Source organism: Populus nigra, chromosome 19 (assembly GCF_951802175.1).
Source record: "Populus nigra chromosome 19, ddPopNigr1.1, whole genome shotgun sequence".
Taxonomy (NCBI): domain Eukaryota; kingdom Viridiplantae; phylum Streptophyta; class Magnoliopsida; order Malpighiales; family Salicaceae; genus Populus; species Populus nigra.
The window spans coordinates 11,950,838-11,978,653 of record NC_084870.1 but is presented as its reverse complement, the minus strand read 5'-3'; the positions used below and the strand labels follow the sequence as shown (position 1 = coordinate 11,978,653).

Genomic DNA, 27,816 nt, shown 5'->3' with positions numbered 1-27,816 from the left:
AGCCTAATTATACGACTGAATGGAGGCAAAAGACTTGGACCCTGGGGCCCGGGCAGAGTGACAACCTGACCACATCATGCTTAGCATAGATCGTGTTTCATTTTAAATTATTATTTTTTTATTGAAGTAGATAAACTCAAGAAATTAATTCGAGGAATTCATCTATAATTTAATTAGCTTTATCAAAAACAGTCAAGTCAAAACTAAAAAAAAACTAAAACTGTGTTCTTAAAAGTTAATATTATATGTTTTTTATTACTTTTTTATATGGATTTCAAAAAAAAAAAGAGGCTATCACACCAAACTTCCAAATACTCAATTAGGCCTCGTTATATATTGGCAAAACAAATTGTTTTTTAATCACATGTATTAAGAAGAAATCTGATCTTAATTACCTAACTATCAAGAACTTCTAGATTTTTCAATTCTTATACTCGGAGAGAACGTTTTCATCTTGTAATCTTCTTTCTCTGATTTTTCATTCCGTGAGCAAAATATCCAAAACCATATATATTTCTCAGCCAACCTATTGTGTCGTCTTAATTTTTTTATTTTTTTTGGTATGGTTTTTTGATATTGTGCTTCATACGACGCTAGCTACATGAAGTTAACGAAATCCCCTGGACTGAATGAAAGCTTGTGTTTTGCGCACACGATTATATATTAACTGACAGAACTCAACGAGTTCAGGTTAATTATACTTGATCATGAGACAAACAAAAAAAAAACATAGTGCATCATTTTATTTTATATTTTACGCAGATATCCGGGTTAGTTTACGTGTATTTCAACCAATCCTACAGATTTTAAAATTAACGACCATGTAAGTTTTCAGTAGCCATGAGAGAACCCAAACTCATAACTGTTGTGAAGCAAACTCAAAACATAACTAGTTGAGTTTCCCTTTCGTTCTTGATTATAGAAGTGTTATTCTTGTTCAAAGGCTTTAATCATATTGGAATTGTATTCTCATACATATAAAAAAAAATATTCAGTACATCTCCAAATACACTGCTATTTTTTTCAAGGAATATTGCCATCTTCAAGAGACATGCATGAAATGATAAAGGTACCCTTTCATGCTAGATTTCTATGCAAAATGGTGATGAGAATTAGTTGGCATAATTTTATCATTTTCAAACGAGAATTTTGTTTTTTTCTTTTGATTTTCTTATTGCGGATGTTAAATAGTCATGTTTATAGGTGCAGGCCCGGGTATTAATTTCCCTGGTGCGGCTAGACTTCATTCATTTTTCCTTTCAACTCTTAACAATCTTCGTTGTTGTCTTGGCCACTGCCACTTTCATCATTATCTTTTTGGTCTTTAAGTACTGCATATTCTTTTCATGGCTATTCACACCATTCAATCTTTCAATTTGAGTAGTGCCAAGTTTCATATATATTTTGTGGATCGTCAACATGAATCGACTTGTGCGTAATGGACAATACAACGTCAAGAGGACTGCTCTTCTTCAATAGCGTTACGTCCATAGTTTGTGCACACTTTTGTTTTTATTTTCTGCTCTAGTTGCCACCCAGTGTTGTTTCTTTGATAAGGAGTGAGGACCTGCATGGATTATTATATATGTAGGTGTTTATAGACGAGCACAAGTACTCTTCCCAGAAATGAACCCAAAGAGTGTTGAACTCGCCAAATCGATCGTCTACATTTTTCAATTCCTAGTCCTCTGAAGATGGTGTCTTCATCTTGCTCTCTCCATGCTCCTGTTGCCTTCAAACTCATTTTGGATGTTGCCTTTTCTGCTGTCTATGACATTCTCGATGCTATTAAGGGTTCAGCTAGCATATACCCCAATGAGTCCATTATTCTTCATCAGCATTGGTAGCAATGATATTCTTAGCTATTACCATTCAAACACTAGTGTACCCGAGCAAGATTTCATGTCTGCTTTGGAATTTGAATACGAGAAACACTTGAGGGTAAGGTCTTTCCTGCCTGTTTGGTCCATAATTCTATCATATTGTTCAAAAACATACTGGAGCAACTTTTCTGCCCTGTTGATTTTTGCAGAACCTACTTAAGCTTGGAGTAAGAAAGATTGCTGTGGAGTTAAGAGGTCCAACGGTGAAGGCATCTGCTACAAAAATGCAAATCTCTGCTCGAGTCGCCATGAATATTAATTTCAAACAATTGGCTGAGGCTTGGATAGCCAAAACTAGTTCTTAAAGATCCCTCCACGACAGTAATTATAAGAGCAACTTGAAGGAAATGGCCAAATGAAAAGGCCAAAAAGAAAAGAAAAAATGATTTTTATCTCTTATTTTTACAGCTTGGGAAATAGAGAAGAGTCAAAATAGTATTTTTATGTTGGAGAGTCATTTCTATGTATTCATCAAAAGTGTTAAAAATTTATTTAGTATATTTATATACAAAAAAAGGGTTTTCATTGGAGTTGTAGTAGTTAGTTGCAATTAATAAATAATTTTATTAATATCAAATATATTAAATAATTGGTTTTTCTAAAAGGTTTTTTACTATTAAAGTATACATAACCAAAAAAAAATTAACTATATATATTTATACTATTCAAAAAAACTATTTTATTAAAATAGTGTCTCCCGCCCCTTGGAGATGCTATTAGATATTAATTACATGCTTGTACAATATGTTAGTATAGTTTATGTCACTAGGAACTTAAATCTGCAGCCATAATCTATTTTCTTGTAATGGCTTCACTTGATTCATGATTCATCTGTCCTCAACAAATAGCAAAGAATAAATTAAATGGTTAAGTTATTGACATGGACGTAAAGTTTATATGTTTTATAGATTAAATAGACAAAATAAAATTCAAGAAAAAGACTAGATATGTTCATAACAAGAATAATCATAACTTATATTTCTCTTATAAGGTCAACTTGGTTGCACCAGTGAAGATCGGAAACTCATCAAATTAGGCACAGAAAAAGTTGTTTTTGGATTTTTCTTTATTTTCAATGTTATTTTCCAATTGTACTTGCCTTTTCTAGTTAGTTTCAAATTTCTTTTTACTCTATATAGGCTAGGTCAGTTTATATTTACTGAATTTCTAAATTATATTAGAGTTTCTTCTACCAATTAAGAGACTTGAGAAACCCTAAAAAGATATTATACTTTGCTCCAGGTATCTATTCAAACTTTTATATATAGTGCTGCTTCTAAGCTAGCAGCTCTACCCCAGCAAAAACAAACCAACATTTAAATGCTTGCTCTAAAAAATAGTGCTGATGGCATCTTCATCAACTGTGTTGAGATAACTAAACCAGAGTTTCCTGATATATTACATTTAACATGTTAAGCATGGCTTGCAATCTAAGGTCCAAGCTGGACCGGGAGCTTTTTCCCCAGAGTGTCGAGCAATAAAATGGGATGTATTCTTTAAGTTAACCATGGGAGAAACAAGGAGATTAGCTTAACAAAACAAGTACATAACATCAGGGAGTACACAACTCAACATGAAAAGAAGGTATACAACTTCCTTATTACACCACAATTATGGTGACTGCATAGTGCTATAATTAAGAAGAGAGGCTCAAGGCACTTCCTTATTATTACAAATCAACAACTGGAAATATGGGAAATAGTACCAAGTATCTATGAAGGGTTCACCCATTCTTGAGACTGAAGATCCTCCACAAGTTTTTTATCCAGGTGGAATGCTGTGGTGAGAACTTCAGGATTAATAGGCCAATTGGCTCCGAAGATCGCGTTTGCTACCGTGTTTACTCCAGGATTTTGGCTTGTTAGTGCAGCAATGGCAACTGCGGGGGTTTTTCCAACATTCATTTGAAAGTGAACGAGGCCAAATGGAAACACAAAGAGATCTCCTGGTTTCAAAATCTTTGAAAAGAGGCGATGATCTGGGTTTGACGTGACAAAACCAGCATAGAGGGTGCCTTCTAAAACCAAAAGAACCTCCGATGCTCTAGGATGATAATGTGGAGGGTTTAAGCCACCATTTGGTTCAAAGTCTATACGTGCCAAAGATACACCGAGAGTATTAAGCCCTGGCATTAGATCAGCCGTTATGAGATTAACATGCGCTCTAAGTTGAGTTGATGTGTTTCCAGGAACATTAAGTCCCGAATACGAGAAATCATCCGGGGTGGCAAAGCTTGGATTCTTGCACAGTTTTCCATTAACAACCACTGCACACACAAGCAAAGTTTTAATATTGATATATATTATTAGTTCGTCACTCGAAAATATAATGATTTTATAAAGAAAAAGGAACGTTGCATGGTCCTAGATGATCATACGAGCCCCACAGGGCCGGCGCCGTAACAAATTCTATGTGCGAGCATATAGAACTCGACCAAAACTGTAAAATATACATAGATCACTCATGTTGGATTGGGATTTGAGATCTTAATTAAAACTCAGATGAAACGTTGAAAAATAGCAAAAGTGAGAGAGAGAGAAAAAAATGATTTACCAGCAGAATCAGCATCATTTATTCCTACACAGAAGTCTTGGAGGGGGCTGGGATCATAGGCAGTGGCGAATGAGGAAGCCAGAGCCAAGAGAGCAGAAACCATTAGCATACCGACAACTTTCATCGTGCTTAATTTCTCTAGTTCGCTACCTTGGATTTTTTTTTTCTAGTATCGTTCGTTGGTCAAGGAATGAGAACTTGCATGCAAAACCTGGGTATTTATAGAAGAGTAATTATACTTGTTTAAGAATGGGTCATAGGCAGTGGCGAGTTTTGTCTTGAACATTGAAATTTGACAATTGTATGCGGAAACTGGTTCACCAATATACACACACCTTCACTAGTTAAATTTACGTTCTTGGCGCAAAATATATACGACAACAGTTAATTAGCCAAGGAGAGCTCGTGATAAAACAAAATTAATCACGACAACAACAACGCCGCCTGGAGCCTAATTATACGACTGAATGGAGGCAAAAGACTTGGACCCTGGGGCCCGGGCAGAGTGACAACCTGACCACATCATGCTTAGCATAGATCGTGTTTCATTTTAAATTATTATTTTTTTATTGAAGTAGATAAACTCAAGAAATTAATTCGAGGAATTCATCTATAATTTAATTAGCTTTATCAAAAACAGTCAAGTCAAAACTAAAAAAAAACTAAAACTGTGTTCTTAAAAGTTAATATTATATGTTTTTTATTACTTTTTTATATGGATTTCAAAAAAAAAAAGAGGCTATCACACCAAACTTCCAAATACTCAATTAGGCCTCGTTATATATTGGCAAAACAAATTGTTTTTTAATCACATGTATTAAGAAGAAATCTGATCTTAATTACCTAACTATCAAGAACTTCTAGATTTTTCAATTCTTATACTCGGAGAGAACGTTTTCATCTTGTAATCTTCTTTCTCTGATTTTTCATTCCGTGAGCAAAATATCCAAAACCATATATATTTCTCAGCCAACCTATTGTGTCGTCTTAATTTTTTTATTTTTTTTGGTATGGTTTTTTGATATTGTGCTTCATACGACGCTAGCTACATGAAGTTAACGAAATCCCCTGGACTGAATGAAAGCTTGTGTTTTGCGCACACGATTATATATTAACTGACAGAACTCAACGAGTTCAGGTTAATTATACTTGATCATGAGACAAACAAAAAAAAAACATAGTGCATCATTTTATTTTATATTTTACGCAGATATCCGGGTTAGTTTACGTGTATTTCAACCAATCCTACAGATTTTAAAATTAACGACCATGTAAGTTTTCAGTAGCCATGAGAGAACCCAAACTCATAACTGTTGTGAAGCAAACTCAAAACATAACTAGTTGAGTTTCCCTTTCGTTCTTGATTATAGAAGTGTTATTCTTGTTCAAAGGCTTTAATCATATTGGAATTGTATTCTCATACATATAAAAAAAAATATTCAGTACATCTCCAAATACACTGCTATTTTTTTCAAGGAATATTGCCATCTTCAAGAGACATGCATGAAATGATAAAGGTACCCTTTCATGCTAGATTTCTATGCAAAATGGTGATGAGAATTAGTTGGCATAATTTTATCATTTTCAAACGAGAATTTTGTTTTTTTCTTTTGATTTTCTTATTGCGGATGTTAAATAGTCATGTTTATAGGTGCAGGCCCGGGTATTAATTTCCCTGGTGCGGCTAGACTTCATTCATTTTTCCTTTCAACTCTTAACAATCTTCGTTGTTGTCTTGGCCACTGCCACTTTCATCATTATCTTTTTGGTCTTTAAGTACTGCATATTCTTTTCATGGCTATTCACACCATTCAATCTTTCAATTTGAGTAGTGCCAAGTTTCATATATATTTTGTGGATCGTCAACATGAATCGACTTGTGCGTAATGGACAATACAACGTCAAGAGGACTGCTCTTCTTCAATAGCGTTACGTCCATAGTTTGTGCACACTTTTGTTTTTATTTTCTGCTCTAGTTGCCACCCAGTGTTGTTTCTTTGATAAGGAGTGAGGACCTGCATGGATTATTATATATGTAGGTGTTTATAGACGAGCACAAGTACTCTTCCCAGAAATGAACCCAAAGAGTGTTGAACTCGCCAAATCGATCGTCTACATTTTTCAATTCCTAGTCCTCTGAAGATGGTGTCTTCATCTTGCTCTCTCCATGCTCCTGTTGCCTTCAAACTCATTTTGGATGTTGCCTTTTCTGCTGTCTATGACATTCTCGATGCTATTAAGGGTTCAGCTAGCATATACCCCAATGAGTCCATTATTCTTCATCAGCATTGGTAGCAATGATATTCTTAGCTATTACCATTCAAACACTAGTGTACCCGAGCAAGATTTCATGTCTGCTTTGGAATTTGAATACGAGAAACACTTGAGGGTAAGGTCTTTCCTGCCTGTTTGGTCCATAATTCTATCATATTGTTCAAAAACATACTGGAGCAACTTTTCTGCCCTGTTGATTTTTGCAGAACCTACTTAAGCTTGGAGTAAGAAAGATTGCTGTGGAGTTAAGAGGTCCAACGGTGAAGGCATCTGCTACAAAAATGCAAATCTCTGCTCGAGTCGCCATGAATATTAATTTCAAACAATTGGCTGAGGCTTGGATAGCCAAAACTAGTTCTTAAAGATCCCTCCACGACAGTAATTATAAGAGCAACTTGAAGGAAATGGCCAAATGAAAAGGCCAAAAAGAAAAGAAAAAATGATTTTTATCTCTTATTTTTACAGCTTGGGAAATAGAGAAGAGTCAAAATAGTATTTTTATGTTGGAGAGTCATTTCTATGTATTCATCAAAAGTGTTAAAAATTTATTTAGTATATTTATATACAAAAAAAGGGTTTTCATTGGAGTTGTAGTAGTTAGTTGCAATTAATAAATAATTTTATTAATATCAAATATATTAAATAATTGGTTTTTCTAAAAGGTTTTTTACTATTAAAGTATACATAACCAAAAAAAAATTAACTATATATATTTATACTATTCAAAAAAACTATTTTATTAAAATAGTGTCTCCCGCCCCTTGGAGATGCTATTAGATATTAATTACATGCTTGTACAATATGTTAGTATAGTTTATGTCACTAGGAACTTAAATCTGCAGCCATAATCTATTTTCTTGTAATGGCTTCACTTGATTCATGATTCATCTGTCCTCAACAAATAGCAAAGAATAAATTAAATGGTTAAGTTATTGACATGGACGTAAAGTTTATATGTTTTATAGATTAAATAGACAAAATAAAATTCAAGAAAAAGACTAGATATGTTCATAACAAGAATAATCATAACTTATATTTCTCTTATAAGGTCAACTTGGTTGCACCAGTGAAGATCGGAAACTCATCAAATTAGGCACAGAAAAAGTTGTTTTTGGATTTTTCTTTATTTTCAATGTTATTTTCCAATTGTACTTGCCTTTTCTAGTTAGTTTCAAATTTCTTTTTACTCTATATAGGCTAGGTCAGTTTATATTTACTGAATTTCTAAATTATATTAGAGTTTCTTCTACCAATTAAGAGACTTGAGAAACCCTAAAAAGATATTATACTTTGCTCCAGGTATCTATTCAAACTTTTATATATAGTGCTGCTTCTAAGCTAGCAGCTCTACCCCAGCAAAAACAAACCAACATTTAAATGCTTGCTCTAAAAAATAGTGCTGATGGCATCTTCATCAACTGTGTTGAGATAACTAAACCAGAGTTTCCTGATATATTACATTTAACATGTTAAGCATGGCTTGCAATCTAAGGTCCAAGCTGGACCGGGAGCTTTTTCCCCAGAGTGTCGAGCAATAAAATGGGATGTATTCTTTAAGTTAACCATGGGAGAAACAAGGAGATTAGCTTAACAAAACAAGTACATAACATCAGGGAGTACACAACTCAACATGAAAAGAAGGTATACAACTTCCTTATTACACCACAATTATGGTGACTGCATAGTGCTATAATTAAGAAGAGAGGCTCAAGGCACTTCCTTATTATTACAAATCAACAACTGGAAATATGGGAAATAGTACCAAGTATCTATGAAGGGTTCACCCATTCTTGAGACTGAAGATCCTCCACAAGTTTTTTATCCAGGTGGAATGCTGTGGTGAGAACTTCAGGATTAATAGGCCAATTGGCTCCGAAGATCGCGTTTGCTACCGTGTTTACTCCAGGATTTTGGCTTGTTAGTGCAGCAATGGCAACTGCGGGGGTTTTTCCAACATTCATTTGAAAGTGAACGAGGCCAAATGGAAACACAAAGAGATCTCCTGGTTTCAAAATCTTTGAAAAGAGGCGATGATCTGGGTTTGACGTGACAAAACCAGCATAGAGCGTGCCTTCTAAAACCAAAAGAACCTCCGATGCTCTAGGATGATAATGTGGAGGGTTTAAGCCACCATTTGGTTGAAAGTCTATACGTGCCAAAGATACACCGAGAGTATTAAGCCCTGGCATTAGATCAGCCGTTATGAGATTAACATGCGCTCTAAGTTGAGTTGATGTGTTTCCAGGAACATTAAGTCCCGAATACGAGAAATCATCCGGGGTGGCAAAGCTTGGATTCTTGCACAGTTTTCCATTAACAACCACTGCACACACAAGCAAAGTGTTAATATTGATATATATTATTAGTTCGTCACTCGAAAATATAATGATTTTATAAAGAAAAAGGAACGTTGCATGGTCCTAGACGATCATACGAGCCCCACAGGGCCGGCGCCGTAACAAATTCTATGTGCGAGCATATAGAACTCGACCAAAACTGTAAAATATACATAGATCACTCATGTTGGATTGGGATTTGAGATCTTAATTAAAACTCAGATGAAACGTTGAAAAATAGCAAAAGTGAGAGAGAGAGAAAAAAATGATTTACCAGCAGAATCAGCATCATTTATTCCTACACAGAAGTCTTGGAGGGGGCTGGGATCATAGGCAGTGGCGAATGAGGAAGCCAGAGCCAAGAGAGCAGAAACCATTAGCATACCAACAACTTTCATCGTGCTTAATTTCTCTAGTTCGCTACCTTGGATTTTTTTCTCTAGTATCGCTCGTTGGTCAAGGAATGAGAACTTGCATGCAAAACCTGGGTATTTATAGAAGAGTAATTATACTTGTTTAAGAATGGGTCATAGGCAGTGGCGAGTTTTGTCTTGAACATTGAAATTTGACAATTGTATGCTGAAACTGGTTCGCCAATATACACACACCTTCACTAGTTAAATTTACGTTCTTGGCGCAAAATATATACGACAACAGTTAATTAGCCAAGGAGAGCTCGTGATAAAACAAAATTAATCACGACAACAACAACGCCGCCTGGAGACTAATTATACGACTGAATGGAGGCAAAAGACTTGGACCCTGGGGCCCGGGCAGAGTGACAACCTGACCACATCATGCTTAACATAGATCGTGTTTCATTTTAAATTATTATTTTTTTATTGACGTTGATAAACTCAAGAAATTAATTCGAGGAATTCATCTATAGTTTAATTAGCTTTATCAAAAACAGTCAAGTCAAAACTAAAAAAAAACTAAAACTGTGTTATTAAAAGTTAATATTATATGTTTTTTATTACTTTTTTATACGGATTTCCAAAAAAAAAAAGAGGCTATCACACCAAACTTCCAAATACTCAATTAGGCCTCGTTATATATTGGCAAAAATACAAATTGTTTTTTAATCACATGTATTAAGAAGAAATCTGATCTTAATTACCTAACTATCAAGAACTTCTAGATTTTTCAATTCTTATACTCGGAGAGAATGTTTTCATCTTGTAATCTTCATTCTCTGATTTTTAGACAATTCAATACTTGAATGGATTATATATATTGGTGTTTATAGACAATTCAATACTTGAAATGGATTATATATATTAAGAAGAAATTTGAACGTTTTCACGTTGAACTCTCCAAATCGATCGTCTACATTTTTCAATTCCTAGTCCTCTGAAGAAGGTGTCTTCATCTTGCTCACTCCATGCTCCTGTTGCCTTCAAACTCCTTTCGGATGTTGCCTTTTTTGGTGTTTTCTTGGGACTTCGTTTTGTAATTAAACTCTCATAAATTGAACGAGTTTTTTATTATTCCTGTGGCTGCCGTGGCTCTTCTATCTTGTCTTCCATTCTTTAAAGCACTGTTCTTGGCATGGGCAACCACGCCATTCACTCTCCTATACACTGCATAACTCTCCACCTTGCAGCTCCTAGACATACGGCCAAAGTATTTTTCTAATTTTCTTGGACAAAACCGTTTTTTAGGCCAAATTACATTAAGATGGAGTTTGACATGTTGATAAATGATAACTACACTTCCACCCTGTAAAACATGAATACAAAGTGATGGAATCTTTCAAACTCTGATTTTAATTATTTTTTTAAATAACCAAGGTATGGTTTGTTATTGCAGTAATATTTATTTTTTAAAATGTTTTTTTATTTAAAAATATATAAAAATAATATTATTTTAATTTATTTATTTATTTTTTATATCATAACATCAAAAAATTCTAAAAATATATATATAAAAATTATTTTTTTATAAAACATTGTTTGGACCACATCTCTAAATGATACCTAAATTATCGTATCAAAACCAAAATCAATTCTTTTATTAAAATGACAAGGTCATTCTTTATTATTTTTTTTATATTGATGGTTATAATTTGAAATGATAAATTTATATGATAAATTAACCTTTACCCTTAAAAATATAAATTTAGGCAAAAAGAATGTTAGTATTCATCTGCAGTGCAAAAATGTATACAAGAACCATGTCAATGCATAGTGATGAACTGGACCTTTATTATACTAGACAGGACTGATATTAACCAAATTGGCCTACACTCAGAGAGTATGGATCTTGGTCTGTATGAGATACATATGGGCTCAATTATAAGCCTTGCTAGGATTGGGCTCATTGACGTTGTCTTTCCATTTTCCTTGAGTGGAAGTACATATCTGATAAATATGGTGAGGAGTTTGTAAAGCATATATTTAATTATTTATATTACAGCAGCTTGGATGCTTCCTCTGTGATAAGAACTTTGATATCAGCTGAAGCACTCTTTACTAGGAGAACCAACTTGGAAATGATTTCGCGGTGACTGAGATATTTGATGCTAGCTAATCCGGTGCTTCAGATGGCAATATTTCATGGTATGAATCATCCACGGGCAGAGTACTTGTGGCAGTCGAGGTGGAGTCGTCCATTCTCCAGGTGAACTTTTCTGCTTTGGACTTAGCGATGAGGAGCTTGTCTCTCTCCCTCTGCATATTTAACCAGTATTCTGGCTCCTGAAATAGCCTCAATATCTGCTCAAACAGAACAACATTGCAATCCTTGTTAGGGATTTTAGCCTCCTATTATTGAAAGGACATGTGATGACATTTTCATGGAAGTTTTGTGCAATATTTTTGTATGGAGAGAGATGAGAAATCTAACCATTTTCATCGTTGGCCTCCTAGAAGATGAGTGTACAAGGCAAAGGCGTGCTACAGAAATCATGATTTCCATCTCTTCTCTCTTGTAGTCTCCACTCAGGTGGGGATCAATGAGACGTTCACATAGACCAGAGTTTAGTAAAGACCTTGCCTGCAAGTCAAGGAGACAGTAACGCCTCAAAAATTAGAGGTGAAACCTGCTCTCTTCAAATTCATTCAAATCCAAAGGACTTCTTCTCTTACCCATAGAACTAAGCTTTCATGATTTGCCTCGTTTGTTTGAATAGCCTCCTGCCCGGTGATAAGTTCCAGGAGTACAACCCCATATGAGTAAACATCAACCTTCTCATCCACTTTCCCATACATCATGTACTCTGGAGCCAAGTATCCAAAAGTCCCAACAACTTTGAATGGCTTTGTGCTTGCTGAATTTTGTTCTAATGGTTGGTTTACCATTGCTGCTCCAAAATCTGAAAGCTGAGTACAAAAGAAACATATTTTGTCAATGTTGGAACACGTATATACAAGGGACTATATTCTCATATAAGTTCTCATGGCGCAAATTCAATCTAGATGGTGATAGAACTTACTTGAGGCTGGCAAGTGCCAGAGAGGAGGACGTTAGATGACTTCACATCTCTATGAATTATTGGAGGGTTGAAAGAATGATGAAGGTATTCAAGTGCCTTCGCTACACCAACGGCAACTCCTATCCGCTCACTCCACTTGAGTTGTCTCAAATTTTGCTTTAAACTACCTATTAGTAGATTATATACAATCGCATGCATCTCCTTACTGTAGCAGTACCCAATTATCTGGATTATGTTCTCATGTTTTATGTCAGATAGAATCCGCACTTCGTGGAGAAGATCCTCAGCTGGAAAATGTGTTTCTTTCAGGATTTTCACAGCTACAGCCTGACCATCCACGAGGTTGGCTCGATACACTTTACTGTGCCCACCTACTCCAATCACCATTTCAGGGCTGAAATTATTAGTAGCTAAATTGAGCTCTTGAAATGTGAAATGCTTGACAAGTCCCTTAGCTTCCAGGATAAGCAATCCATGAGACACCTTTTCTGCCCAAAAGTCTGGAACCTGGACTGCCTTCCTGATATTGTTCCTAGCTGTATTATCTGTTTGCTGTATTGATGATGCTGTTGAGGAAGGTGGCACAGTCAATGATTTTCGTAACTGGGAGGCAGCTCTCTGTTGATGAAAGTAACTTTTTTCTGATGAAGACGATAGAGGATGTCGAAAGGGTGCATAAATCGAGCCTTGTTGAGAGGTACCTTGCCTCTGGAGTACGATTTTTCCAGACTTATCCATCACCAGAAAGCTGCAAGTTGGGGGCAACTCTTTTAAGCAATCATTGACGACTGATTGTTTGATCCTGCAATACAAGAACCATGGGAGTGAGAAAGATGAAGAGAGACGCAAAGAAATATATGGATGTCAGCTTCAATACCCTGAAAGGCTGCATCCAAGTGCTAGGATTGTTGCATAGTTGACGCGTACTTGATAGCCTAATTCTGAAATGTAAGAGTCCCCATTGCAAACCTTAACTAGGAAATCGACCTTCATAGAATAACGGATTAGAAGAGAAACAAATAATCCTATGAAATTCTTTTAATGTCAAAATTGCATACCTGCTTGGCCTTGCAGATATCTTCATGGATATAGAAGGTGTTTGGATCGAAAGTATCAGATGGTTCTTGAACATGTATAGCAAGCACATTATCCCTTGGATTGACAACTTTATGGAGAAAACGCAGGAGCATTTCTCTGCTATAGTTATCTGACTTTAAGCCTACAATAATTGTCATCTTCTTTTCTTCCTTCGATTTCACGAGTGGAAAAACTTTCCACTCTCTGCTTGCCTTCCCCGCCATCGCAAACAATACCGGTGTTTATTATCCAGCCACCACCTCGTTCCAGAACCAAAAGGTGTTGCTGTGATTGTTAGTTGCAGGTCTTTATTTCTTTCCACAGCTTCCCACATTGCCAACAATGTATTTATTAGCTATGGTACACCTGCTCTCATAGTTTGATTTAAAGTTTTTCTAACAAGTATATTGCAACTTGCTGATAGATTTAAGCATTCACTATTCACTTAAGTAGCTATGCATTTACCACAGTGAATGCCACCTGTTCTGTCTAATAACGAGAAATCTCTTATTGGACTATCATGCACAATGGCAAAGATTCCCCGCAATTTAACTTCACGAAAATGTGGACAGCCTGCCGACTTCCTATTTATTGACAATAGAGACAGCACACTTCAAGGCTCCCTACCCCATGACCCAGCAATGTGTCAGCAATGAGAAGTAATTGTCTGTATCAAAATAATTCTCCTCTTTTTTTTATTGTATAGAAGGTTTATATATACATGTACAGGAATCTTATTTACGGATGGAAAACTAAGAATATGAATATACATGAAATCTTTCCTAAACTTATTCATGATTTCTAGTTTTCTAATTTGTAATATTGCTAAATTAATTCTTGTCAACGCTCCCCCTCAAATTGGTGCGAAGATTTCTCGTATGCTCAACTTGTTAAGAGAGCAGTGAAACACTTTACTCGATACTGCTTTAGTAAATATATCTGTCAGTTGATCCTCGAATTTGATAAAAGAAAAAATCAGTCTTCTCATCAAGTTTCTACTTGATGAAGTGTCTATCTACTTCCATGTGCTTAGTTTGATCATGTTGAACTAGATTATTGGTTATAGCAATTACAATTTTGTTGTCACGGTGCATCTTGATTTCTGTATCTATAGGATATCTCAGCTCCTTAAGTAGCCTTTTTATCCATAGTACCTCATATAATCCTTTGGTCATCCTTCTGAATTCTGTTTAAGCACTAGATAGAGCAACTACCTTTTGCTTTTTACCTTTTCAAGTTATCAAGTTTCCCCCAACAAAGGTAAAGTATTCTGAAGTAAACTTTCTATCAGTAAAATTCTCAACCCAGTTTGCATCAGTATAGCCAATGAGATTAAGGTGATTATTCTTCTTGAAAAGAATTCCTCTTCCTGGAGAATATTTTAAGTATCTAAGTACTCGCAATGTTGCCTCCATATGTATCTCACTTGGTTTGTGCATGAATTGACTGATTAGACTGACTGCATATACGATATCAGGACATGTATGTGATAAGTAAATGAGTCTTCTCACTAATTTTTGATATCGTTCTTTATTTGTAGGAACCTGATCCGGATATTCAGCTAAATAATAATTCTGTACGATTGATGTATCCATATGTTTACAATCCAACATACATGTCTCAGCTAATAAGTCTAATACATATTTTCTTTGTGATAGAAATATACCCAGTTTTGATCTATATACTTCAATGCCCAAAACATGCTTCAACCCACCCAGATCCTTCATTTCAAATTCAATTGCTAGATATTTTTATAATTATGAAATTATATCTTCATCATTACATGTGACTATCATATCATCAACATAAATGATTAAAGCCACTATTTTCCCCCATTTCTTTTCAGAAATAATGTGTGGTCTGAGTTGCTTTGGCTGAATCCATGCTTCCGTACTGTTAGACTGAATCTTCCAAACCATGTCCTGGGAGACTATTTCAGTCCATAGAGTGATTTTGTAAGCCTACACACCATATTTTCTGCTCTTCCGATAAAACCAAAGGGAACATCCATGTATACTTCCTCCTCTAGATCTCCTTGAAGAAATGCATTCTTTACATCAAACTGATGTAAAGGCCAATTCAGGTTTGTTGCAAGCGATAAGAGTATCCAAATTGTGTTTAGTCTAGCTGCTGGTGAGAAAGTTTTCTGATAATTTATGCCATATGTTTGTGTGTACTCTTAGCCACCAATCTTGCTTTGTGTCGTTTTATTGTTTCATTTGCTTTATATTTCACAGTAAACACCCATTTACATCCAACTGTCTTTTTTTCATCTGGCAATGTAGTTAGTTTCCAAGTATTATTATCCTAGAGAGCCTTCATTTCATCATAAACAGTCAATTTCCAATGTTCATCTAGCATGGTCTCTTCAATGTTTCGGGAAAGCTATTCTAAAGATACTTTTTCTATAAAAATATTTGTTGTATTTGACATGTTATGAGCTGAGATAAAATTCACAATGGAGTATTTGGACTTTCTTCCTTCTATTTCTAGTGAGTATCGGTTTAGGGGTATCCCTCGATTATACCTGTAAAGTAAACTGTACTGCATAGCATCAGATAATGTAGGAGAGTCGAGAGAACCATTTAAAGCCAGTAGTAGTCGTAATGGGTACACGACCCCATAAATCAGTGAATAATCTCAAATGGTACATTACATTTATTATAACTGATGGAGTAATTTGTTCGATGACTTTTATTCAGGATACAATCCTTGCATTTAAAACTAGAGAGCAATACATTTTCAAATAAAGAGGGGAATAAATGTTGTAAATAGCTGAATGATGGATGTCCTAACCAATAATACTATAACCAGTTGTCTTATCCTTGCCGCTATGATGATTGAGCAAAATAAACTTTACCAAGGTCAAGATCATTCATATAATATAACCCTCTTCTCTTAATAGCACGATCAAAAATCTTCTTCGTGAGAACATTCTAAAAAAGAGGTTGTGCTAATTTGAGGGTCAGTTCTTGAGTTTGTGGTTGTAATTTGGGCATGGTTATGTGGATTTGCTTCTACCATGTTTCAGGGTTTGTGATTTGAGAAAAAAAAGTTAAATTTGGATCGATTGCTTTGATACAATGTCAACAATAAGAAGTAATTGTATATATCAAAATAATTCTTCTTTTTTCTTATTGCATAAAAGGTTTATATATACATGTATAGGAATCCTATTTACGGAGGGAAAACTAAGAATATGAATATACATAAAATCTTTCCTAAACTTATTCTTGATTTCTAGTTTCTTGATTTATAATATTTGCTAAATTAATTCTTGTCAACAGAATGAATAATTTAGTGAAGCGAGTAAATAAGAAAAGCTTCTCCGTGCTGTCCATCTTTTCCAAGGACATTTATTGGCATTGCCACACCCTACCAGAAAAGGAATGCCAGTGATGATTTAATCCATCCGATCCATATACTTCAACTTCAGTACGCTCCTCTCAGCCACACCCCAACCCGAAAAGGATAAGAAAAGTAGAAAACATCGCTTTTGATTGATTCTGGTGCATGATGAACGCCATGCTTCCATTCATGGAAATAAATTATTAGCTCAAGAAATGCGTTCCATCCAGTTCCAGGATAAGAGTGGTAGATGAAGGTTGTTCATGGAAAGATTTAACCTTGCTAAATAGATATAATACATCCCACCTAATTGTTGTGCTCGAGTTGGCAGAGCAATTGAATCAGACAGTTTGAAGACATCAATTGCCTTGCCCCCAACGTCTCAATTTTACTTCATTGAAAGAACATTATTGCCGGGCATAAATGGCGTTGAATCAATTTCACTATTATTAGTGATGGGGTCCACGGTATCAAAGCGTGCAATCCTAAGTGCTAGGGCAAATTATTAGACATTTCATTATTTGACTTCAACGGAGGGTCGGCCAGGCGAGCCAACCCTATGCTGTCCCACAAATTATGTCAGCCATATGTCTTGATAGCCATACGGCACTCACCAGACTAGGGCGAGTGTGGCATATTTAGCCAACCGACCCTTTTAAGTTTGAACTAGTGTTCGTTTCCCTTACTTATACTCGCGCTTGCTTGCTTTTGTTTTTCACTCTCGATGTGGGATATAACAGCAATCATCTCTGCTAGCTAGTTGTTATAAATAAATCACATATATTAAACTTAATTCACTAGTAGATAAAAAAAAAAAAAAAACTATAATTAGAGTTTAGCTTAATTTGGGTTTCACTTTTCTAATCCAAATCCAACTGGATCAACATAAAAAAAAATATTATTTTTTAAAAAACAAAAATATGTCATTTAAATAAAAGATGATTTAACCGGCTATCTGTAAATTCATCAAATGACCTGGTAACCCAGATCCACACTTCAGGTATGACAGCTAAGAAATAAATACACTATCCCCGCAGAATTTCAAGTCTTCACAACCTGACCTTGTAAACCATAGATTTACTCACATGGTTTGAGCCTTACCCGTCATTTTCTCGATCACCTCCGATATGGGGTGAGAAAATGGAATGAAATATTATAATAGCGAGGGTATTTTGTAGCTATTAGAAGTTTTTAAGAACCAAACGATTGATAGCATATGATTTGTGCGTGCAAGAAAAAAAGATGGTCGATGAAGACTTCAAATGATTAATGGAACCGGCAGTGAGCAAGAAACGGACCGGCTGTGTTTGTTTACCAGCGGCGCAACTCGCAAACACGCAAAAGATTTCAAACCAAACACTTGCTTTACATGCTCAAACGGTGACATATCCCATAATCTTTTACCTTTTGGGTTCCAAACACGTGGGAAGGTAACGACTTACAACCCCTTGTCGAGACAAATCCTTTGGCGCGCTCATAAGTTCTAACATGCCATATGGTTCACCCTTCCAACCAGAGCTGTCCCAAACTCCGAATCCTCCAGGCTTTAATAATCTTAAGGACTGTAGGAGTCCAGGACGGATGAAGTCGGTGACTCTATATTGATGCAGAAATGCACAAAAGAATCACGGCATTGACTTTACCTATGTCAACCAGGCATGCAACAATACATCATCGGAACACAACATACTGCTCAGCAAATTGTGAAATAACATTTCATAAAAAAAATGAGGCCTTGCAACAAAGAAAGGATTGCTTATGCCCCAGTTGTTATTGGATTCAAATTTGGCTGGCAAACATACATACAAGTTTCATATAAGTTTATTTGTCCACATGTCTATGATAGGATGCCCAGCGAACCTCTCCTTGACAGCAAGTCCCAAGAAAACACAGCCCATGAAAATGCAGCGGCTTTCACTCACTTGCCTGCATATCCAAAATGGTTATCGATTAGATGACTTCAGACACGGTAATCCAGTAAAACAAATTCATTATAGTCATGCTACTAAATGACTAAATTTTTCTTTTTGATTAGAGAGATGCCCTAACAAGAAACTTATCAACCAATAGAGTCATGCCTCAAAACCAAATGAATAAGAAATGACCTTGGGGATCTAGCATCAGAAGTGATAAAAAAAGATAACGTTAAAGCATAATTAAATTCCCACAGGAGTCAAGAAATCCAAGGACAACTTAAAGCTAAAATTTCAAAAACAACACTCAGAAAAACCTTAGAGGCCATAGTTTAAAAGTTACAGATTATACCTGGTTAAGAGGATTGTCAGGAGATTTCTTCCATAGCTTCCATATCATGTCCTTGTATTGTGTATGTGTAAGGCCTGGCTTCTCTTCCTTGAGCTTGGGGAGCTCAGCTTCTTCAAAAGCCTAAGAATGTTTAAAACATATATATGATTAGAAGAACAGGAAGAAGAAAATATCCCAGCATTGCTAAAATAAACAGAAAAGATACTAACTATCTAAGTACAGAAATTCAATTAAAGAAAGATGTACCATGATGAATCAATCACCAGTTACCAATGGAACAAATCACTAGAAGTTGATTTAAAAAGGAATGAGTAATTAAACACATCTGTGACCATCTAGCATGAGTGAGAGGATGCATGCATGCTACCACAACTCAATACAGTGTTACTTTTTCACCTCTTTACACCATAATCATGTGATGCCACAAACTACAAGCTCATTTCAATATACACTCTAAATTCATTTACGTGCCCCACATTATCTTAATAGTCAAACTCATCAGAACAGCTACCATCCAACCATCCATGTCTTCCCAAAAACTAAAATAAATGGCATTTTTCATCACCACTTCCTCCCAAAACAGCACATTTAGCATATTACGCATCTGATTCATTTCTTTGGTTTCTCATTCTCACTCCTGATACCGCACACATTCCATTCCTGCTCTCTATCCTAGAGGCCAAACTTGCATTATACGACTTAACACTGCTTAACAACCTCATAAATCTACTCCAACACGCTGTGCTCGTATCCATAAACACTGTACCTCCTAAATTTCAATCAAATTTACAAATTTCAACAACACAATTGTACACATCAACCGAACACGCATGTGCTAACATTCCAATCAACAATCCCAGCACAAAATCACCAGTCCTAAATTCCCACAATCAAAATTTCGAAAACTTTCTATGCACCACATTCATTACAATAATAAACCCTACAACAAAACAGATAAAAGCACCAAATACAATGTCAAATTTTAAGTTTTCAATTAAAAAAAACCAATAAAACGACGCACCTTAAACGAGGCCTTAAGCCTCCTCTCAGGATGCCGATCCGCAGGCAAGTTATCAGCAACACTGATCCGCGCAATCGCTTCCTCAACACTACTCGCTTCAATAATCGAGTCATCCCTATTCGTATTCGAAACCAGCACCATTCTCTCGTACTCCTCTTCCTCCGCAGTCCTATCCTTTCTCTTCTTCGCCTCATCCGCTTTCCTCGCCATCTCCGCTTGTTCCTCCTCCCTCCTCTTCCTCAACTCCGCCTCCGTCACCTTCACCGGAATCGAAACCCTATTCGCCTTCTTATCCGGCTTCTTCATAGCCTTCTCCAGCTCCTTCTCTTCCTGCTCCGCTAATCTGCGCGCCTCGGCTTTACGCGCGGCGGCTTCAGCTCTTTTCTCCGATTCTTCCTCGCGTTTCTTCGCAGCACGTGATTTCGACCCCTCGGCTTCGCGCCAGTACTGTTCCTCTTTCTCGCGAGCCTCGCGAGACTTTTTATCGGCTTCTGTTGCGTTCTTACGAGCTCGAGCCTCTTCGGCTTTGCTGTTCACTCCCATCTTCTTCGGCATCTTTGATTAAATTAAATCTAGGGTTTCTTTTACGTTTGGATTCGAGAGAAAGAAAATTGGCAATTTTGATTCCGCTGGTGTGTTTTGGTGGCAGTTCACGGAACTTGTAATGTGGCGGAACGCTATTTTGGTGATGACGGTGGTGGTGTGTGGGGTTGTGGGATCAAGTTCGGACGGGTCTGGACTTGACGAGATATGGGCCTTCGCTAAGATTTGGACCTCTTTTTCTGTGTGGATTTCATACTGTAAGATAAGATAGAGTATTAATTAGATATGGGGGTTAAACCTTTTTTTTTTAATTTAAATTTATTTTGTTTTAAATTAATTTTTTTAGTGTTTTTAAGTTTTTTTATGTGTCAATTTAAAAAATAAATTTTAAAAAATAAAAAATATTATTATTAATGTTTTTCAGAGTTGAAAAACATTTTAAAAAACAATCACTATTATATTTTTAAAAATTATTGTTCAGCCGCAAAATAACTCAATAATAAGTTAATTGGTTAAAAAATTATGAAGAAAAAAATATGAGATAATGAATAAAATTTTTAAAAAATGGGTTGATTTAATTTAGGTTTTGGATTTTAGAAATAAAAAAAAACTGAACCAAATTAATTTTTTAAAATATAAAATTTAAAGAGATCAGTGATTTATGTACCAATACCATCTTTTTTAAATAGAAAATCAAATTATTTGGTTTGAATCAGTTGTTTGATGTACCTCAAAATTCTTCCTTTTTTTTAAAAAGAAAAACAGTTCGATTGATATTTTTTATATAAACAGAACAGCATCAACGGATACTCACCTCTACAAGCTATGCCATGTAAATAGGAAGCTGCAACTTAAAAAGGTGAGATGGAAAGAAATTATTGGCTGCTCGACCAATTTCAGTACATCAAGTTTATTATATGAGAATCTATTGGATACTCTATAATTTAGCTAAAACGACAAGTTATTGTATGAGCCTGGTCGGCCTCTTCTGTACAACCTCAGGGTGAGCCAAGTTAACCAACACAAAGAAAACACGTGGATGAAAATCATGCATTAAATTTGGTTTTTTTAATCACTTCATCCTGCTTTTTTTTTTAATTATTTTTTATATTTTTAATTTATTTTAATATATTGGTTTCAAAAATAATTTTTAAAAAATAAAAAAATATTATAATATATTCTTAAATAAAAAACATTTTAAAAAACAATACTCAATTTATACAGCTCATTTATTCCTACCAAACCTCGGCATAATACCATTGGCCATATATGATATTAGTGTTCATCCTCTTTCGAGTTTCAACTACCTTTTAACAACTGATTTTTACCCCTAGCAGCTAAATAAATATAAATCAATCTGACAGAGCAAGAAAGAGAGAGGAGCGAGTCTCAAGAAAGCAATGATGCGCTATATTAATATATTAAATGTAAGTTTATTGGTTCAGTAAATAATACGGGGGTAGCGTCCGTACTGTAAAACGGCAGGCAGACATTAAAAAAAATAAAGAGCGAGGGGACCAGATGCCACTGTCTGTCTCTCATCATTTGGAATATGCTGTAAATCCAAGCCATGTAATAAATGCATAAATTCCACTCGAAAGAATTGTGAACGTACGAACAACTGGTGACTGAAACCATGGCTGTCAGACTCGCCTGAGCTTGCCCGGGAAATGACTGGTTAATTAAGTTAATTATTTCTGTTAAGACAACCTGAGCTTTCCCACGAACAACTGTCGAGTTAGATGAATTTCATTGTATTAATATTTTTTCTAATTCAAGTAAAAACTCAGCAATTATCGCGTGAAATATATATTTATTGTTTTCAAGAGCGAAATGGAATTGAAGAGATTTTTTATCAGTGAAGACAATATTTCTTGGAAAAAAATCACGGATGTGGAACAACATTATCAGTGCATATTTTACGTCTGCGTGGATGAAATGGAACTGGAGACGCTGAAGATCGAGGAAAGGAGATAAAAGAACACACAGTTGGCATATACCTGAGAAAGGAAAAGAACGATTCCTTTCCTCCTTTCATTTTCAAACGTTTGGATCCACTCAAATGGAGAGTAGAGAAAAGGAAGATATGAGTTGGGCAGGTTTCATCTCACGTGTTTCCTTTCCTTAATTTATTGTCTGTTCATCATTTTAACACCAACATGGAAGAATTATTGTACAAGAAATCTGATACTGCCCAGAACAATTTAGTCTGGTTAGTTTTCAAGAGATATCTACGACTGGGATTGCTGTCTCAGTTGTAGACAAACAAGATTGTTTTAATTCATATCCTTATCTTCTCAACCACTCACTCCTATCAAATTCGTCTCTTGCTAGCATTTTTTCTCGTTTGAAGAAGAGGACTGTATTCTCCTTTAAACATGGCAGCATCCAAAACTGTTCATCTTAGTCCAGATGCAGCCCGATACGATCTGGTGACTTGGTGCTATGAAAGGGGGAAAAACCTGACCTTGTAAACCATTATATCATATATGGCCAATGGTATTATGCCGAGGTTTGGTAGGAATAAATGAGCTGTAAAATATTATTTTACCGGATCATAACTCTGCCCATTTTAATTCCCGGCCAATACATTCATTGTTCCGGGTTAGGTTTTCAAAAAATAAGGTGGAAGTCAAGCAGTTAAATTTGGTATGATCCGATAAAATTAATTAATGTAGTCAAAACTTAATTATTTTTTTAAAAAAATTTTAAAAAATAAAGCCAGTTAAATTCAGTATGTTCCGTAAACTAACCCAAAACTCAATTAAATTTTTAAAAATTAAAATAATAGTATTTTAAATTTTTATTATTTTATTTTAATTAATCTCGATTAATTCATTTAGAGCATGTAATTATTATGATAGCAATTATTTTTTAAAATATTTTTTATATTAACACGTTAAAATGATACGAAAACACTTTAATAAAATAATAAATAAAATAAAATACTTTTAAAATAAATAATGAACAAGCTTTTAATCTTCGATTCTGGAATCTAAGTTGGGCGATATATCTAGTCTTTAATAACTTTGAAAAAATAAATAGCAGAAAATGAAGCACACATTGACCATGTTAATGACATCGTGAAGGTTGCCCGTGCATGTGAATCAACAATATCACTTGTACTATCCCTTAATTGTTGCTGGGATTGGGACTTTTTATAATCTCATGTGCTCAGAGGGTATCATTAACTCCGAACTTCGAAGTCAATAACTCATGAATCATCGAATTAAAAATTACACATGGCAACCACTCCGTGTCCCCACGAGACCAAACCATCTTCTTTAATCATTACGGTCCCCATGGACTGCACACGGTCGTGATTTCTTTAATCAAGCAACTACAGGATATAACCATGCTCAGCAAGCACAGCCAATACTTTTCTCTTCTTCCTGGTAAAAAACAAACGGTCCCTTCACGCCATCTACTTTATGGGCTCGTCCACAATTCCAACATAAGGGAACCTGACAAGCCGACCTGTTGTTTCTATCCTTAGGTTTGTTGCCTCTATAGTATTAGGCTGGTCCCCACTACAAATCAAAAGCCTGTATCAACTTTGCATTCCATATTCACAGCCGGGGCCTACAACCTGTGTCAACGGCCCAGATTTAATTCGACTCCACTTCTACCTCATGCCTATATTTTATGATATCAAGGGCCCGGATTCAATGTCATCGAAATAACCAGAGTTGTGGTGCCTATCTGAGGCTGGTCATATAAAGAATATAAAGTCATCGAAGTCAATTTGAGGTTTTTTTTTTTGTTTTTAATTTGATATCTAGATCAACTCGTTAAATTATTTAAATATTTGATCAGGTTAGTATTACTATAAATTAAAATTTAATTTAAACCAAATCATACCAACATAGATTAATTTAAGTAAAATAATAAATGAGTTTATTTTGATTTTGTCGTTCAAATTCAAATCAAAAGAAAGTTTACTTCAAATTCAAGTCAAAAGAAAGTTACGAAAAAGAATTTATTGCAAATAAAACAATTTATATATTAATGAGATTTTTCAAAAAAAAAACACGTTAATTCATATGGGAAAAGGCTGGTTTCAATTTCATTGCACGAAAGATTTAGCCTGGATGCGTATAAGGTAGCCAGCCAGGTGAAAAAACATTCACTAGATCCCATATCCTCACCAATATTGCCCATCAGTCTATCTCGGTGGTCTAGATTCAGTTCAATGATGATTGAAATGACACGAGCGTTTGTAAGGAATAAAAGGATATGGTTTATAAATGTCATCAAATCACTATCATCTGATTAGTGATCTTAATGACGTGTAATAAACCTGCTTCGAAAAGATCAGCACGTGAATACACAGTAAAATCATAATTATTCAACCACTTGACAAAAATCCAGATGACAAAAAAAATGTACGATCCAATAACATAGTTTTACATATCTCGAGCATCAGATCCGGTATGACAAATATATGAATGATGATGAATATCTATATGTTAAATTCATTAATATTTATATTCTATATATTATTCAACAGCTAAAAAATTTAAATATCAATAAATTATCTATCAGATTTATTAATTAATTAATAAAAAATAAAATAGTTAATATCTATTTGAATTATGAATATATATATATATATATTAAAAAAAATCACAAATATATTTATATAATATAATTATATATTTCATGTTAAATTCGGTAATGTTTCATCAGATTTAACCATTTCTGTACTCTAGCAATTATCTATAATTTCAAGTAAAATGAGCTGTTTTGGACGTAAACGCGCACTCGATCAGAGATCACATATCGTCCTCGAACATAGAAAAGGAAATGCGTAACATGGGATTGATTTTGTAAGTAACCACACGTAATCAAATCCACAGCGAATACTTCTCCTCCACACATTGTCAGGCTTTTAGCCGCTTGGAGATTCTATCTGATACTCTCAGTCACTTGGAGAGATCAAGACCATCGATTTAATAGATTCCATGTGATCAAAACCGGTCAATACCTTGTTAGATCATCAAGTCGTTTTGCACAGAGTTCTAAGAATCCAATTTACCGGCATTAACATTTCATAAAGTTAGTTTGTTGTTTAGGTAGTTTTTTGTGGCTGTGATTTAATAAAATAAATTTTAAAAAATGTGGTTAGTTATTATTAGTTAAATTTAAATGTGTTTGTTTTTTAGGTAGTTTTTGTGGTTATGTTTTTTTTAAAAAACAATTAGCCATAGTTAATTATACTTAGATATGTATTTGGTAAAAATTATAACTGAAGTTTATATGTAGCAAAAAAACATGTATAAAATGTTTGGTGGAGTGTGATTGCGGTTGTTTTTTAAAGTTTTTTTACTTGAAAATGTATCAAATTAATTTTTTTTATTTTTTAAAATTATTTTTGATATCGGAGTATGAAAATGATTTAAAAACACCAAAAATATATTAATTTGAATAAAAAAATTTAAATTTTTTCAAAAGCACTTTTAAAACACAAAAACAAACAAAATTTTAAAAATATTAATTTAAAAATATATAAAAATTGCTTCATAAAAACTGTATTTTAAACATAATTTTCTAGAAGGATTCACAATTAAAAATACAATTTGACTATATTTTACTGCATTTGTTTAATCGGAAACGTAAAAAACAAACGCAGCCGTCCAAACCCTTCAGTCCCGATTCATGTATTTTCCACCGCTCGTGATCAATGGAAATATATAAAACTAAAACATAACCACTTAAATTTCCCAATCAGTAATATCTTTAACCATTAAAAATCATAAATTCAGAATATTTTTTAATATTGTCGATTGTCTTTTGTTAAATGTTATTGTGTGAATTTTGATTAAAAAAACTTCTTTTTAATATATATATATATATAAAAACACAAGAAAACACGAACTACATGCTACTAAAAAGGACGCCATGATGCCATATGATCATTTAATGAGTATAAAGCTGGAATCACGAGGAGGGTATTCTCACAGAATATCTGCATAAACATAGACAAATATTGGATTAGAAGATTCCCATTGCATCCATCCAGGTATTTTAGCCTCAAAAGTCGTCATGGTTGACGGACCTGATCAAGACATGTTCAATAATTGGAGGGTCCAGCTCTAATTTGCCCCTTTCAAAATCAATTAAGCATTTCTTTTGAGCAAATTAAGCATTAATTACACCTCTTTTGTGCACTGAAAAAGATGAAATTAAAATAATAAGCAATAAGTAGCCTAATCGAACGCTTTGGAATACGAGTCCAGGGCTCATTAACTGAGTACGCTTGCTTTGTATCCTTGTCCCGCCAAAAAAAAAGACCGCCGTTACATTCGTTTGCACGTTATCGGCTATTCCCTCCATTACCAGCCAAATCATCGGCTTGGGTTCCACATTTCACCGTTGAATCCTACCTCCACATCATCGCTTCCATTGGGGTGACTGCAAACATCCACCGTGGCAATTAATTAATCTAATTGACCAATCAGGTAAAACATAAAAGGAAGAACACCTCCATGAGGCTTTTTTTTTATATAAAAAAAGAGTTTTCTCTTGAAATCATGTTTATAAGATTGGCATGTGTAGGCTCTGCTTAAGGCCCGAGTAGTCACCTGTACGTTTTTTATTTGAATCAATTTGTTTTATATAAAATAAAATAAAAAAATTATTTAGATTAAAAAAATCATTTCTTTTCAATGACTGGCCCTTGAATTGAATTTAAATTAATAAATTATTGAGTTCACTTGCCTAGATGGATCTTATACTAGGCTTATAACCTATAAAGTCTGCATGTTGACAATTTCTAAAGAGGTGAAAAAACATTGTTCTGTCAGTACATTGTTTGTGTGTGTAGTTTATCTAAAATTTAAATTATGAAAGAATTGCTCCTCATCTCTTATAATTTAGTTATTTTTTTCACTCTGCTTTTATTTTTAAAAAAATATTACAGTTTATCAAACTAAAATTTAAAGTAAAAATAAATAAATCTACCTTTGTATATAATATAACACAAAACACTAGTCACATATAATTAGTTACCAAAAATAGATCAATTTCTCTTTGGGTTCTCGTTTCTCCTCTGTCACTAACACAAAACCTCACGCCTCA

At 34.6% G+C, this 27,816-nt stretch overlaps 4 protein-coding genes and 1 non-coding gene across 5 annotated transcripts; all 5 read right to left on the bottom strand.

Annotated features, from left to right (window-relative positions):
• Positions 1-3,408: 3,408 nt before the first annotated feature.
• Positions 3,409-4,612, bottom strand: LOC133679414 (germin-like protein subfamily 1 member 13). Its single transcript, XM_062102006.1, has 2 exons — positions 4,437-4,612; positions 3,409-4,149 (listed from the first exon to the last, which is right to left on the bottom strand). The coding sequence occupies exons 1-2, from the start codon at positions 4,558-4,560 to the stop codon at positions 3,596-3,598; spliced, it is 678 nt and encodes a 225-aa protein (XP_061957990.1). The 5' UTR covers positions 4,561-4,612; the 3' UTR covers positions 3,409-3,595.
• A 3,680-nt stretch (positions 4,613-8,292) lies between these two features.
• LOC133679389 (germin-like protein subfamily 1 member 13) lies at positions 8,293-9,490 on the bottom strand. The gene is made up of 2 exons (XM_062101969.1): positions 9,321-9,490; positions 8,293-9,033 (listed from the first exon to the last, which is right to left on the bottom strand). Exons 1-2 carry the CDS (start codon positions 9,442-9,444, stop codon positions 8,480-8,482), a joined length of 678 nt encoding a protein of 225 aa, XP_061957953.1. The 5' UTR covers positions 9,445-9,490; the 3' UTR covers positions 8,293-8,479.
• A 1,743-nt stretch (positions 9,491-11,233) lies between these two features.
• Positions 11,234-13,960, bottom strand: LOC133679759 (receptor-like cytosolic serine/threonine-protein kinase RBK2). The gene is made up of 6 exons (XM_062102445.1): positions 13,541-13,960; positions 13,360-13,469; positions 12,483-13,284; positions 12,136-12,369; positions 11,894-12,043; positions 11,234-11,763 (listed from the first exon to the last, which is right to left on the bottom strand). The coding sequence occupies exons 1-6, from the start codon at positions 13,781-13,783 to the stop codon at positions 11,575-11,577; spliced, it is 1,728 nt and encodes a 575-aa protein (XP_061958429.1). The 5' UTR covers positions 13,784-13,960; the 3' UTR covers positions 11,234-11,574.
• A 3,478-nt stretch (positions 13,961-17,438) lies between these two features.
• Positions 17,439-17,565, bottom strand: LOC133680690 (U11 spliceosomal RNA). The gene has a single exon (XR_009836371.1). It is a non-coding gene; the product is annotated as a U11 spliceosomal RNA (small nuclear RNA).
• A 1,032-nt stretch (positions 17,566-18,597) lies between these two features.
• LOC133679273 (uncharacterized) lies at positions 18,598-20,961 on the bottom strand. The gene is made up of 3 exons (XM_062101816.1): positions 20,194-20,961; positions 19,173-19,292; positions 18,598-18,833 (listed from the first exon to the last, which is right to left on the bottom strand). Exons 1-3 carry the CDS (start codon positions 20,746-20,748, stop codon positions 18,822-18,824), a joined length of 687 nt encoding a protein of 228 aa, XP_061957800.1. The 5' UTR covers positions 20,749-20,961; the 3' UTR covers positions 18,598-18,821.
• Between the last annotated feature and the right edge of the window lie 6,855 nt (positions 20,962-27,816).

Excerpts from the sequence above, each read along its gene's own strand:
- LOC133679389 (XM_062101969.1), bottom strand. The coding sequence starts at position 9,444 with ATGAAAGTTGTTGGTATGCTAATGGTTTCTGCTCTCTTGGCTCTGGCT. Across the intron at positions 9,034-9,320 it reads AAATGATGCTGATTCTGCTG|TGGTTGTTAATGGAAAACTG; the intron begins GTAAATCATTTT and ends TTGTGTGTGCAG.
- LOC133679759 (XM_062102445.1), bottom strand. The coding sequence starts at position 13,783 with ATGGCGGGGAAGGCAAGCAGAGAGTGGAAAGTTTTTCCACTCGTGAAA. Across the intron at positions 13,470-13,540 it reads ATATCTGCAAGGCCAAGCAG|GTCGATTTCCTAGTTAAGGT; the intron begins GTATGCAATTTT and ends TATTCTATGAAG. Across the intron at positions 12,370-12,482 it reads CTGGCACTTGCCAGCCTCAA|CTTTCAGATTTTGGAGCAGC; the intron begins GTAAGTTCTATC and ends TTTTGTACTCAG.
- LOC133679273 (XM_062101816.1), bottom strand. The coding sequence starts at position 20,748 with ATGCCGAAGAAGATGGGAGTGAACAGCAAAGCCGAAGAGGCTCGAGCT. Across the intron at positions 19,293-20,193 it reads GGCTTAAGGCCTCGTTTAAG|GCTTTTGAAGAAGCTGAGCT; the intron begins GTGCGTCGTTTT and ends AAACATTCTTAG.
- LOC133679414 (XM_062102006.1), bottom strand. The coding sequence starts at position 4,560 with ATGAAAGTTGTCGGTATGCTAATGGTTTCTGCTCTCTTGGCTCTGGCT. Across the intron at positions 4,150-4,436 it reads AAATGATGCTGATTCTGCTG|TGGTTGTTAATGGAAAACTG; the intron begins GTAAATCATTTT and ends TTGTGTGTGCAG.